The 14,533-nt window shown below is 39.4% G+C and overlaps 1 protein-coding gene across 1 annotated transcript; it reads left to right on the top strand.

Moving 5' to 3' along the window:
- The first annotated feature begins 13,693 nt into the window (after positions 1-13,693).
- On the top strand, positions 13,694-14,314 carry LOC145627328 (trypsin inhibitor DE-3-like). The gene has a single exon (XM_081679723.1). The coding sequence runs from the start codon at positions 13,694-13,696 to the stop codon at positions 14,312-14,314; it is 621 nt and encodes a 206-aa protein (XP_081535849.1).
- Positions 14,315-14,533: the final 219 nt, after the last annotated feature.

Here is a 14,533-nt window from a genome sequence, read left to right as displayed (position 1 = left end):
TAGAAAATAGGCATGGTTTTAGCCATATAGGCCAAATTTGGATGATTTTGGATGAGTTAGGGTTGAAAATTGACTTATGTGCTTATTTCTCTTCATTTCTATCCTTAGGCACTTAAAAGCAATTGATATTGGAATGTTAGAAGAAAGAAACCTTACCTTATATTGTTGGTTGTTTTTTTAACAATATTTTTTTTATCTTCAATATTTTGTAGGACACCTACCAGAAGAAGCTCGAAGAAACAAGGAGTCAGGGGATTCAGAAGAGTCCCAATGAGTTGTACTGGGAGTCGGTGGGTGGGCGCAATAAGAAGGGGCGTGTGAAGGGACTTGGCCAAAGTGCAGAGCTGTACTATGGCAAACAGGGTCGAGGTTCCCGTTCTTCACAGCAATACACGCCGTCTGTCATTTCTCAAATGCAAGACCAGATGGAACACAGGGTGCAAACTCTCCAAACTCAAATGGAAGCCCGAATGGCTGAAATGGAGAGGAGATACAAGGAGAGTTTCGATGAGATGATGAGTCGTCTCACCAACAACGACTCATGTTCCACCATTCATCCTCAGCATCGAGACCCTAGGAACGACCCGGGTGGTGGTGGAGCAGGCCAGGATTTCCAGGCGATTGCGTAGCTTAGCTTTAGTCTAGCATAGAATCACTCTAACCTAGCTTTTGTTTGGTATGGATACCAAAATGTGGACTATCTTTTGTACTAGGACATAATTATTATATATATATGTACATAACCCTAATTTCGTAGGTCGGTAATTAATTTTTTTAAAAAAACAATTTTTAGGACTCAATATTTAGCTTCTTTTTTTTTGTCGATTTATCATTAAAAAAATTCAGGTTTGAAAATGCAGAAAATTACAAAAATTTGTTTTGGGCTAGAAATACAATTTATGACGGAATAATTCGTCGTAATGTACATATTTGCGACGGAAATATCCGTCGTAAAATATAATTTGCGACGGAAATTTCTGTCGCAAAATATTATTTGCGACGGAATTTTCCGTCGTAGAATATAATTTACGACGAACTTTTCCGTCGCAAATATATACATTGCGACGAATTATTCCGTCGTAAATAATAACTTGCGACGGAATTTCCGTCGTAAATAATAACTTGCGACGGAATTTCCGTCGTAAATAATATTTTGCGAGGGACTTTTCCGTCGTAAATAATATTTTGCGACAGAAAATTCCGTCGTAAATTATATTTTACGACGGAAAATTCCGTCGTAATCTAAGGTTTGCGACGGAACGTTTTCCGTCGGAAGTTTACGACGGATCTTCAGCAAAGGCCAATTCCAAGCCCGACGATATTATTTCCGTCGTAAATTCCTTCGTAAAGATGGTTTACGACGGAAATTCCGTCGTAAAATGGCCATTTTCCTACAAAGGGTTTTCCGACAACCATTTACGACGGAATTCCGTCGTAAACCATCTTTACGACGGAATTTACATAGTTTACGACGAACTTTTTCCGTCGCAATTTTGCTGTTTTCTTGTAGTGTCACCCGATTATGATTCGACGTGAAAGGTACTCATCACCGGGTTTGGTTTTGGGGAGACACAAATGGGCGTCTACACTGGGTAGCAGCACATCGCTGTGTCTGCAAGGCTGAAGACTAGGATTCGAAGAGATGGCAGGCTGCTGAGACTGCCTATGGCGATGAAAAGCATCACTTTTCTACCAGCTATAAAGGGGAATATTTCGCCGAGCCATCTCCGTTTGAGATAATGATCAACCTGGACCCCACGCGATTTGCCGAAAGAGGAGTTTGACGATGCCCTCCTTGCCATCCTGTCAACGAGGAACGAGTCGAGAAGGACTCGGGAGAGGTTCCTGAGAAAGGAGTTGAGCCGAAAAAAGATTAATGGGGTTGGCAGTCATCACTAGAATCGTGTGGGTCTTCTTTTTATTTTGATTGTCGTTAGGGTTGTCTGTTTGAACAATTTACTTTATTTTTTGTTTTGTCAAACAAGTATTTCTGCTGTGGGTTTCAGCCAGTCTGACCCTTTGTCCTTTTTTGGGTGATGGCTGTTGTTTTTATGTCTGCACTTTTAACAATTTGCTCAATTGTGAACACTTTTAACTTTCATTATCTATTTGATATTTTATATTATATTGTTCTACAGTAGCTGATATCTCCTTTTCCCTTTATGCCTGTGTATGCATAACCGTTTACTTATATTTAAAAGATTTCCAAAATGTAAAATCCGGTCCTTTAATTTTGTAGGGTTGATACCGACCTTATAGGGAGACATTCAGGCCATTATTTATGTATTACTTACGCCCCCTAGTTTAGCAAGGAATTTTAGTATTAATCGACGTCGTTCTCAATATCATTAATTCATATCAAGATTGAGTATGCAACCTTTGTCATGCCGAGTAAAGACAATGGATCAGACCGTCGTTTCAACTCGCCTTTAGGCCCATTTGTTATCCAACCTCCCTCCTTACTTGAATGAGTGAGACAGCTAGCCAGGTTGTTATCAAGTCATATCGAAAGTAGGGGGTGGTTTTGTATTTCTGGTTATTCATTGATACTTTATTAACGGCCTTAGCCGAACTGGAAAATGTATTACAAAGTACGACACTACAGCAACAAATATTAATCAATTGTGTACAACATATGACCACATGTGATTCCGATACTAAACAAACATTTTAAGCATAATACTTCTTCAGAACGCTAGCTAGCATTCCAAACATTTTTCAACGGCACCCCCTCCAATGTCATAAGTCTATATGACCCTTGTCGGGTGAGTTTCGTATATTTGGTATGACTTTTCCTAGTTTGTAGTGAGCTTGCCATTATTTGCATTTCCTTTACCGGTTGCGGCAGTTCTCTGCAGAACCAAGTCTCCGTCCTCTAGAGGCCGATAGTTAACACGTTTGTTTCATGTATGCTTGACTCATACGATTCTTGTATGCCGCAGACTTAATGACAGCTTTCAACCTTATCTCAGGTAAGAAGTCCAACTGTTGCCTAACCAATAGGTCATTTTTCTCCTCACAATAGTGCTGAATACGGAATGTAGGAAGGCCGAATTCAGTAGGGATGACTGCTTCTGAACCAAAAGCAAGGTTAAAAGGCGATTCCCTTGTAGTTTCTATTGTTGTCGTCCTGTTTGCCCATGATATCTCAGGTAAAATCGGCCCATAAGCCTTTGGCATCCTCTACCTTCTTCTTTAACGCGCCTAAAATCTGCTTGTTAGCGGCTTCAACCTGTCCATTCAATTGCGGGTGGCACACTGCTGCATATGCAAATTTTACTTTGTATACACTTAAGAAGTTTTTGACTGGGCTGCACCCGAAATGGGAACCATGATCAAATACCATTGCTACCAGCAATCCAAAACGAGTGAATATGTTTTTCCAAATGAATTTCTTCACTTTGTTCGTCGTTATCTTCGCTACAGGCTCTGCTTCTTTCCATTTAGTGAAGTAATATATCCCCACTATTAGGAATTTTCGTCCTCCTGTAGCCGATGTGAAAGGTCCGACAATGTCCATTCCCTATTGTGTAAAAGGAATTGGGTAAAGAATAGGTGTCAAATCGTTTGGTGGCTGGTTTATTGCCGGCCCAAACTCCTGGCCCTTGTCGCACTTTTTGGCATAATCCATGGTATCTGCATTCATTGTCGGCCAATAATATCCTCTTTTCATTGCCTCCAAGGACATTGACCGTCCACCCGTGTAATTTCCACAATCACCCTCATGATTTTCCTCCACTAGCCTGGCAGACTTATAGGCCGTTATGCACCTTTGTAACGGTAACGAGAAACCTCGTTTGTATAGCATACCTCGGAACATGATAAATTACCAGATGTTATCTTTCTTGACCTTTTGTGCTTCAACCTTGTCTGTGGGGAGAACATTATGCACCTTATAGGCCACTATGTTATCAAATAATTCTCGGCCTCCATTAACACAATTGGCCTCATTCGGAGCTTCCTCATCAATGCTCTTATGTTCCAAAATTTCAACCGTTATTACAGTGCGTGCGTTCCAGATCGTTGAAGCTTGAACTAGCTAACTTCGCTAATGCGTCTGCTTATGCATTCTGAGCACGTGGAACTAAGTTGATTTCAAAATGTTCCAAATTTGCCATTATGGCCTTTAACTTGGCCAAATACGCAATCATTGTTTGTTCTCGAGCCTCGTATTTGCCGCTAAAGTGATTTGCCACTAATTGCGAGTCCGTTGACAACTCGATTCGCTTTGCCGCGGCAGCTATGCACAAGTGCACTCCCGCCAGGGCTGCTTCATACCCGGCCTCGTTGTTCGAGGCCTTGAACTTGAACTTGATGGCGTATTCAAATACGTCTCCTTGCGGGGAGACCATGATGATACCGGCCCCTAAACCTGTTGATGCTGCAGAGCCGTCAACAGAGACTTTCCATATTCCGACATCTTCTTCTTCTTCTTCTTCTTCTTCTTCAGTATAGCACTACTAAAATTCGGCTAAATTGCGACCGTTTTTTTACGACCGTCTGAAAAACGGTCGCAAAATATGAATATTGCGACCGTTTTTTATGCGGTCGCAATATTACGACTGCTTTGACAATGGTCGCAAATTTGCGACAGTTTTGCGACCGTTTTTAGCCTTTTAGACGGTCGCTAGGACATTTGAACAATTAAAAATAATTTTAAATTTAAATAAATAGTTTGCGACCGTCAAAGACGGTCGTAAATGTCATAATCTGCGACCGTCAAAGAGACGGTCGTAAATGTCATAATCTGCGACCGTCAGAGATGGTCGTAAAATTCATAATCTGCGACTGTCATAGAGACGGTCGTAAATATCATAATCTGCGACCGTCAAAGACGGACGCAAAAAGCTTATTTTTTTATTAAAAAAATTCAGGTATAAAATGACACCATCTCACCCAACCCTAATTTACTACTCCGTATCCGGCCTCACGCCGCTCCTCTTTCTCTTTCCTCTCCCCTCTTCCATTTTCTTTCCTCTCTCCTCTAAATCTCTGATTTCTTTCCTCTCTTCTTTCTCTTTCCTCTACTTCCTTTCTCTTTCCTCATCCTCCATCTCTTTCCTAAGATTTGAAGAATCAGAAGTTGATAAATTTGCTTGGTGTTGATGCCGACGCTTGCTATCACCTCCGCGCTGCTCGTCACTACGGCACACTCGAGCCACCGTCACGACCTCCACCGTCACAAGAACGAACCTAAAACAAGTCAAGGTTTTCTAGATCTGATATTTAAATTAGTTAGATTGTAGATCTAGTTTTATTGTTTCTAATTATTTCTGATTATGTATAATTGTTATATTGTAATTTTTGTTTATAAATTTTGAAAAATTTTCAATATTATTTCATTTCGAATTTATGGGTAATCTTTTGTATTTTGTATAATTGTTTAATTTCGAATTTATGGGTAATCTTTTGTATTTTGTATAATTGTTTAATTTCGAATTTATGGGTAATTTTATGTATTTTGATTGTTTTATTTCTGATTTTCTGGTTTTTTTTTTTCAATTTTTAATAATTTTGTTGCCGGTGGTGGTGGGTACTGGGTAAGGGTGGTTTTGGGTCAGATCAAGTGTTTGGTGGGTAAAGGTGGTTTCGGGTGAGAGGCAGTTGGTGGTTGTGGGTTGAGGGTATTTCGGGTGAGAGGCAATTGGTTGTGTGTTGAGGGTGTTTCGAGTTGAGGTGAAGTGGCGGTGGTAGCTGTTTGGGTGGGCGGCGATGGTGGGTCTGTTTTTTAGGGTGGTGGTGGTGGTGGTGGTTTGGGTGGGAAGTGATGGACTAATGGTGGTGGGTAGTAGTGTTGGGTACATTTGGTTTGGGTGGTGGGATAACTGGTTGCGGGGTACAGGATGTGGGTGGTTTTTTTTTCTTTTTTTTTTTTTTGTTTTTTTTAAACTTTTTAGCGACCGCCTTTAGCCGTCGTTAATTCTTAAAATTGCGACTGCTTATAAAAGCGGTCGTAAATTTTAATTTTTGCGACCGTTTTCCTTGCGGTCGTTGAAAATATTAAAAACGGTTGTGTATGGAATAGTTTCAAGCCTTTAAAAATCCCACTAGCTTGAACCCCACTGTGATTATACACTAAAGTACGGTGGCGTCCAAAAGGGAAGAAGATAGAGCAAAAGAGTCGCTAACAAGTTTTTAAGGAACTTGTAAACCGTTCACGAGGTGAAGGTTACACCCCTTAACGATCCAAGATATCATCAACTCCATAAGGTCATGAACCAAATAAGGGTTCGGGGATGAAGGTACAAATCCAACCTAAAAGAGATTGAATCTGCCCTAATAATAGGCCTCTACTTTATTATGCTCGTATTCATGTGCGCTTTCTGACTAACATACAATCATTAGGATTAACCTTAAACCTGTTTAATCTATGTTGGTTGAACATTAATGCACAAATAATCACAATTAACCTAACAAGATTATTAATTATCTTATTAAGCGTGGTTACAAGTACAAATTCCCTTTAAACATACAATAAAGGTGATCAAGCAATAAATAAAATATCAAGCAACATAATAAATAATCAACATCATTAATAATAATAATATCAATCATAATCATAAGCATAATCATGTTAAAGCATAGCAAGATCCTAGGCATGATACTAACAAGATTAATAACAAACCCTAGCATGTCGCTAAGCAATACAAATCAAATCTTTAACCCTAACATGATACTAACAATCATAAATATTAGAGAGAACATAGAAGGCATCATAACAATCATATTTAATATTAAAATTACCCTAGACATGATACTAGGAATATCATAATAACAATTAAACGTGATTTCTACATCATAAATCAATAAATCAATTAAAGTACTTACTTTGATGCTTCGTACCTCTTTCTAATAACAAAATACACACGTTAGTAACTTCAAGGAAAATAATAAACAAAGCAATTAAATTAAATAATTGAAAGAGAGATTTGGGACCAAACCCTCAGAAATTAAAACCTTTCACGTCTAAGGCGAAGGCAACTTCGAATATGGCTAGGTGTTTCTAGATCTTGTGAATGCGGAATTTTGTATGAAAAAGCAAGAAAGAAGAATGAAGAGAGTTGGTGAATGTAGATGATGAATGGTAAAAAATTGGTGAATCTTGGTGAATGAAAACGGAGTTTTTGATACGATATTTATAGAGAAAATCATCCAAAAAAGATAATTTAACAAAACAGAGTTTGAAGATCGCAAAACAGGATTGGCGCCAACCCTGGCTAGCTGGCGCCAGGCACCAGTGGCTAGCGCCTGGCGCCAAGGCCTGGGGTTAGACGCCAAATTGGATTTCAACGCGTTTTCGAAAATCTGATAAATTTCCCGTACTGGAAGATAAAATAATATAATTTCTTCGAAAATGCTATTTGATCTTGATTAAAACTCTGAAAAGTCCTAATTGAATTAGGAATGAAAAGAACCTTCTAGAATATTCTAGAAGACTAAAACCATTCCTAATTGCATTAGGAATGATAAATCATATTAGGCCCTCCCCTAGATCATTGGGCCGCACATAAAGCTCAAACCGGGCCCAGTTTAGTAAATTGGCCATAACTTCCTCAATATTCAACGGAATTGGGCTTATAATATATCGTTGGAAAGGTCTTTGCAAGCCCCATCCAACTACACCACTATTGGACCCATATCATGGACCAACCAAACTGGATTGGCTGTTTTCTTAAAATAAAGTTTTTAAAATCGGGGAGAAAAGAAAAGAAATAAAACTTTCCGCAACACTAGACCTTTCCACACTTTCGTTTCATTCGATTATGATTCGACGTGAAAGGCACTCATCACCGGGTTTGGTTTTGGGGAGACACAAATGGGTGTCTACAGAAGCCCCCACTTTGACTGAGTTTGGAGAAACGCAAGTTTCGAAAACGAAAGTCAAAGTATTGATAGGGACGGAGAATGATTCAGAACGTTCTGCGATCCTAAATCACTCTTGTAACGCCGATACCTGCAAAACTAGCGTTAGTTAAACAGATAAAAGAGTTAAGAAACGCGTATCTTGCACCGTCGAGCACACGTCTCTGAAAGTAACCGATTGTTGCTGTACTGTTGTTTTGATGACCTCCTGCAAGCTATAGAATGCCATCCCGCTTGAAAACCGCTACGCCTGTAACTGCTTCCAAATTAGAAGATCTCTTTGCCTGAAACTATCCTCCCCGCTATGATAACATTCCACGTCCAAGGGAACATCATCGAAGATTATTTCTCTCGAAACAATCCCCATCCGCATTGATAATATTCCACGTCCAAGGGAACACTATCGAAAATTATTTCTCTTGAAATAATTCTCATCAGCATTGATAATATTCCACGTCCAAGGGAATACTATCGAAAATTATTTCTCTTGAAATAATTCTCATCCGCATTGATAATATTCCACGTCCAAGGGAATACTATCGAAAATTATTTCTCTTGAAATAATTCTCATCCGCATTGATCATCTTCCATGCCTAAGGGACTATGATCGAAGACAATTTCGCCCTGAAATTACCTTCAGTTGTTTGTGACAATTTTCCGCAAGCTAGGGAATGATGTCGAAGACATCTTCTTTTGAAGTCATCCTCATTTGATGCGATAATTTTCCAAAGGAAATTACCGAAGATCCACGCCTGTCGATCTTTGAAAGTTCGCCTGAACTTTGCCTTTGCTAAGCCTGTACGTCGGCGCTCTTTTGCTTTGAACCTGTATGTCGGCGCCTTTTGCTCTTGAACCTATATGTCGGTGCCCTTTGCCAATGAGCCAATGCTTAGGCGCTTTAAGCTAAGTGAGACGATCTTTTATCAGGTCGATCACTTTACGTAATCAAGCCGATTACTTAATCACGTCAAATTGCTTGGAGGGGCTAACTGTCGTACCAAGGAACCCAAAAATATGTTGCAGATGGCTAGCACAACCCCAACAGGTAGCTGGCTGCTTTGGCGTCGCTGAAAATCCATCAGCGCCAGCCTGATAGCATTAGCGCCAGGCGCTGGCGTTGGCGCCAGGCGCTGGCGTTGGCGCCAGGCGCCAAGCCCAGAAAGTGACGCCAATGCCTAGGGACTGGCGCCAGCACGGGAATCTCTTTAAATTCCCGTTTTCAGTTCATTTCTTGGCTCTGTTTATCGCGAACGCTGCTCAAAGAAACCGAAAGCTTTAATTGATCATTGCTCACTCGTTTCTCAATCGAATTCGCTCAAATTTGTTGCAAATCAAAGCTCTTTTCATATACATTCCCGATCTATGTAAGTTTTCCTCAAACTCACACCGGTTTTTATGAATTCTTGGCATGTTTATTCACAAATTTTATGGAAATTCGAAATTTATAATGCTCAATTTGCTTTGTTTATCAAGTTTTATGCCATGAAATTGCTTGTTTATGTTTGTATATTGCCTTGGGAGTAATTTGAGACTTGTTTGACTCAATTTGGTGAAGAAATGAGCAATCTGCCATTGTTGGACCTCTTAAGGTCGTGAAGAACAATGTGGCTTGTTCTTGATGTTTTTGCTAGCAATTCTTGTTCAATTTGTCACAATAATCACTATAGTGTTGCAAGAAATTGTTTGATTGCTTGAAAAATGTTGTCATGCTCAATTTGAGTTTGTGCTCTGTTTTAGTACTACGTACTATGTATTTTGCGAACATAGTATCATGCGGCTAGGCGAACCTTAGATACTATAGAACCTTAATTCATGATGATTCTGCACAATGTAGCATGGCTAGACAACGAGGCTCAAGTTCACGGTCCCGAAACACTAGACGGGAGCATGAGCCCGTGGAGGACGACGCCACACCGTCCAATTCGCTTGGTCGGTTCCCGGAGTGGGACGAGCAGACTTTGTTCTTTGCCCCTGTCCACCACATTTCTGAGAGGGTGAGACGGGGAACCGAGCCCGGGAGGACACGGCATCACGGCTCTGGCTGTGATGGTCTAGGCGATTTGTATAGGATGCACATCGCCAGAGACCATGAGACGAGACTCCTATGGGAGTCATACGGCCTAGTTACTCTGTTCGACACCTCCGAGGCTATGGTCGCCTCCAGCGGGGGTTACCACGTAGTACGCGCTTTGGTGGAGTTCTTCTGGGACACCACCAACACCTTCCATTTTCCCTGGGGTGAGATGATGGTCACCCCTACAGACTTCAGTCTCATCACAGGACTGGAGTTCACTTCCGTGCCGCTGCTGTTCGACGGTGGGATCGACGTCTTTTCTTCAGAGGTCGAGGAGTTGTTGGGGCCGATTTCTGTTTGGGCCCGAGCTGAGGTCGAGACGACTCAGTTCAGTGCTATAGGGATTCGCCGCTCGACGCTGGCAGCGGCTCTTGATGATGATGTGACCACCCGAGAGCAGCGGGTGCGCATCTTTGTGCAGATGTTGTTGTCAGGGACATTCTCCCCTGACAGGGGTAGTAGGGCATTGCTTTACTACCTCCCTGCTGTCCGTGATCTCCAGCGGATCGGGACTTATGACTGGGCCAGCTTGGCCTACGATGATTTCGTCCGTGCGCTGAGGGACTCGTGTCGACACCGGTCCTTTAGGACGAATGTTGCTTTGTCTGCTTTCTGGAAGGTCGTAGAGGTAAACATTATTCCCTATAAAGTTTAGCCCTATATATTAGTTAGCATTTACTCACGCTTTTAACTCTTTGTAGATCTGGTTCTACGAGTACTTTCCTTCCGTTGCGCCGGCGAGACCATCGCCGAGGGGATATCTCGGCTTGTAGATGATTACATACTCCGATAACTCTATCGTAGGGATGGCAAAAATTGATTTGACCCAAAAACCCGACCCGAACCCGACACGAAAAAGCGGGTTAGGGTTGAGTTTTTTAACCCGAAAACTTAAATGGGTTGACAAGAACCCGAACCCGAAATTAAATGGGTTAGGTTATGGTTGAAAATCTCAACCTGAAAATGATCCACCTAACCTGAAAAAAAATTCAGGTCAAAATCAGGTCGGGCCACCCCGAACCCGACCTGATAACCCGAGCTAGTTTAAGTTTAAAAAAAATGTAAAAAGGCTTATAATTACCCCTAGCCCAACCCAATTCCTAAAGAGGCTTCTAATGACAAAACCCTAAAATATGATTGTTCCCTTCATTTTTTTTCATCAGCCGTTTTCCCCTTACTTCTCTCAATCTCTCTTTTGAATTTTCTCTCTCCTCAAAAACCCTAAATCCCTTGACCATTGTTGAATCAGAGTTCTTAACCATTGTTGAATTTGACTACTTCACTATCTTTTCACTCTCATACGGTATTGTACAATTTTTTTCATGCTTTTTGTTCATAATTTATGAATTTATGCGAATTATTTTGTTATTTTGTTAGTATACGAATATTTCTTGCTAATTTATGGATTTATGCGAAATTTCATGCTAGTTTATGTAATTATGTGAATTTATCTTGCTAATTTGTGTTGTTTTTTGTTGTTTAATTTATTTACAAGTATACGAATAGATCTTGCTAATTTATGGATTTATGCGAATTATTCATGCTAGTTTATGTAAATATGTGAATTTTTGTGTTGATTTTTGTTGTTTATTTACAAGTATACGAATTTATGTTGCTTATTTATGGAATTTTGTTGTTCATGATACATAGTATCGATTTTTTGCTAGTTTATGTATTTTTGTTGTTTATTTTTGCTAATAAATTAATAACGTGCCAATTTGTGACTGTTGAGTGTTGGCAGGAAGTAATTATGTCCACCACTCTATGGATCCTCAATTGGAAATGCTTTGTGAAGTATGGAGATGGAGAACAAGAATGATACGCCACATACATCACCCGACTTTGAAAAACTTGAAAGCCCTATTGAATCCTCTAATGTTATTTGAGAACTTGAATATTTGAACTTGTCTGGTTTGTAATTTGTTAGTACACTCTTGGTTTGTAATTGATAATTAGGTACCGTACTTAGATTATGCTGTTTTATTTTGGACTATTTGTTTGGTTTAAATGTTTGAAGCACTGAATGTTTGTGATTTGAAACTTTGAAATTTTTGGTTGTTCACTTGTATAGGTCAGTTTCAGGTCATATTTAGGTTAATTTCAGGTTGAAATAACCTTATTTAAACCCAAACAAAAAATCAGATCAAATAAGGTCATTTTCAGGTTGACCCGAACCCGAAATAATAAAGGTTCAGGTTGAGGTTTTCAACCCAAAATGTTAAATGGATCAGGTTCAGGTCAGGGGGTAGGTGACCCGAAATCAGCTGACCCGAACACGAACTCGACCTGGTCTGATCCGATTGCCAGCCCTACTCTATCGCCCATTTGAGCAAGCGCCCAGAAGTTTCCATCTTTTGTAGAAATTTTTGTAACGGCTGATTTTTAGGATTTCAATAGTATGTGCATCAAAGTAAGGCCGCAACTTTCGCGCAGCTATGACCACTACATATGCAATTTTCTCTACCAGAGGATATCATCTTTCCGCAGCTTTCAAGACATGACTCAAAAAAATGGGCATTTGTACTTTCTTCCGTTCTACTAACAACACGACCGCTACCGTTTTGGGGGATGCCAAGATATACAATTGTAGGCTCGTTGGTGGGAGTAGTTTCGAGTTACAAGATGGTGATTTTTGGGATAAGTGGTGGTGATCGGCTTTGGGTTTGGGGCGGTTTCAGCATTGTGGAGTCGGTTTCAAACAGGTTGTGTTGGTTTTTGGATTAAAAATAGACTGACATTTTAGGGGTGTTTTGAGGTGGTTTAACGCCAAGAAATTTGGTCAATGGTGGAGACCTCATATTTTAGATAACAGGTATCAGATTCTATGAAATTAGTTAGGCCACATCATCAAATGAAGAGACAACTTAAACTAGAGACACAAGACTGCCTCTAAAGGCGTCTCTTGAGCCAATTTTATATTAGTGGTCATAGTTTTACACTTGTTTTTTTTCATGTAGCTATAATTTACTTTCTCAACGACCACAAATGGTCCAAGTAATTAATTTCTCTTTTGTCAACTTCAGTACTACAAAAAAAATACTATAAAAATCATGTCAAAATGTATGCTTGTAAATTTATAGTTATGTCGACATGATTCATGTCATACTATACTATCTTTTCCCAATAATGTTGGACCCAAAGTAATACTATATTACACTCCATCAAAAAAAAAAAAAAAAAAAAAAAAAAAAAAAAAAACAACTGTATTACAGACTATACATTGAGAATCTATCTTTTACGTTTGGAATTATGCACGGTTATTAAGAAATTGTATGAAGAGGCATGTTGGAATATTTCAATGAAAAATCAATGTTGAGCATGTGGGGTGAAGAAATTAGAGGAGAGAGGAGAGTGAAAGTAATAATAAGTGTTGAAAAACTATTAAAATAGTACAAAAAGTACAATATCACATGGAAAATTAAGGACTTTTGAATATAAAAATTGTAAAACAAGGGTAATTTTATCCAAAATTTATGACTAAAATAGGAAAGATACTAAATATAAAGAATAAAAAGGAAAACTCTAAATAAAAACGTAAAAAAACATTTAGGAACAGAAGGAGTAATATTCATGCACATACACCATGCAATGTTACGCTTATTTGTAAGGACCCAAAATAAAAATAAAAAAAACCTGTATTTTCAATACAATTCTCTATAAATAGCAGCCTTCTATTTCAATTCCTCATCAACCCACAAAGCTCAACAAAAAAAAAACAATATAACCCTAGCAAAAGTGATTCACCAAAATAGAGAAATGGCTTCATTTCTCCTCCCAGTTGCTGCAGTTACTCTTGTTCTTTTCGTTCTGTCCCCCGTTTCTAGTGTCGCCGCCCCTATCCTAGACACGGACGGCGACCTAGTCAAAAACGGGGGAAGCTACTACATCATCCCACGCTTAATAGGCGTTGGTGGCCTAGCCTTGACAAAAGGTAACTCGTCGTCACCATGCCCTCTTTTTATCACCCAAAAACTCTACTCTAACGGCTTACCTGTATTAATGTCTTCCCCTTTGAAAATTGGGTTTCTTATGACCTCTATGCCAATTGAATTTTACTTTAATCGTGAGTACGCCACTTGCAACAAAGAGTTACGTTGGTTTGTAGCCAAAGAAGACGAAAACCATAACTCGTACGTTGTTGTTGGTGCTGATGGTAAATTTAAGGACACTTATGCATTCAAAATTGAAGAAGCTAAAACTGGTAAGTATGTGTACAATATAAAGTTTTGTCACACAATCGAGTCCAAATTTTTTAGAGTTTCGGAAATGAAGTGTAACGATGTTTCATATGTTAACGAGCTTTTGGCAGTCGTCCCTGATTCTCCTTATCCTGTTACTTTCGTCAAAGCTGATCCTAAGTTAGCTTCTTATGTTTGATTAAGTTGATTTGGCACTTGTGTAAGATGTAACTGTGTGTCGGTGTAAGTGTACGTGGTATTATGTGGCTATATAATATATATATTATATAGTCCACGCATAAATAAATTCCTCCTGTTGTTTATGAATTATTCTACTCTCTATCTTTTAATTATGTATTACTTCGTATTACTCTTTTTCTTTTCGTATTTATTTATGTTATGACGATAAATATAATTT

This window comes from Chenopodium album, chromosome 1 (assembly GCF_948465745.1).
Source record: "Chenopodium album chromosome 1, dcCheAlbu1.1, whole genome shotgun sequence".
Taxonomy (NCBI): domain Eukaryota; kingdom Viridiplantae; phylum Streptophyta; class Magnoliopsida; order Caryophyllales; family Amaranthaceae; genus Chenopodium; species Chenopodium album.
The sequence above is the reverse complement of the archived record's forward strand: the minus strand, read 5'-3'. Positions and strand labels throughout refer to the sequence as shown.

Coding starts and splice junctions, on each gene's coding strand:
- LOC145627328 (XM_081679723.1), top strand. CDS start 13,694: ATGGCTTCATTTCTCCTCCCAGTTGCTGCAGTTACTCTTGTTCTTTTC.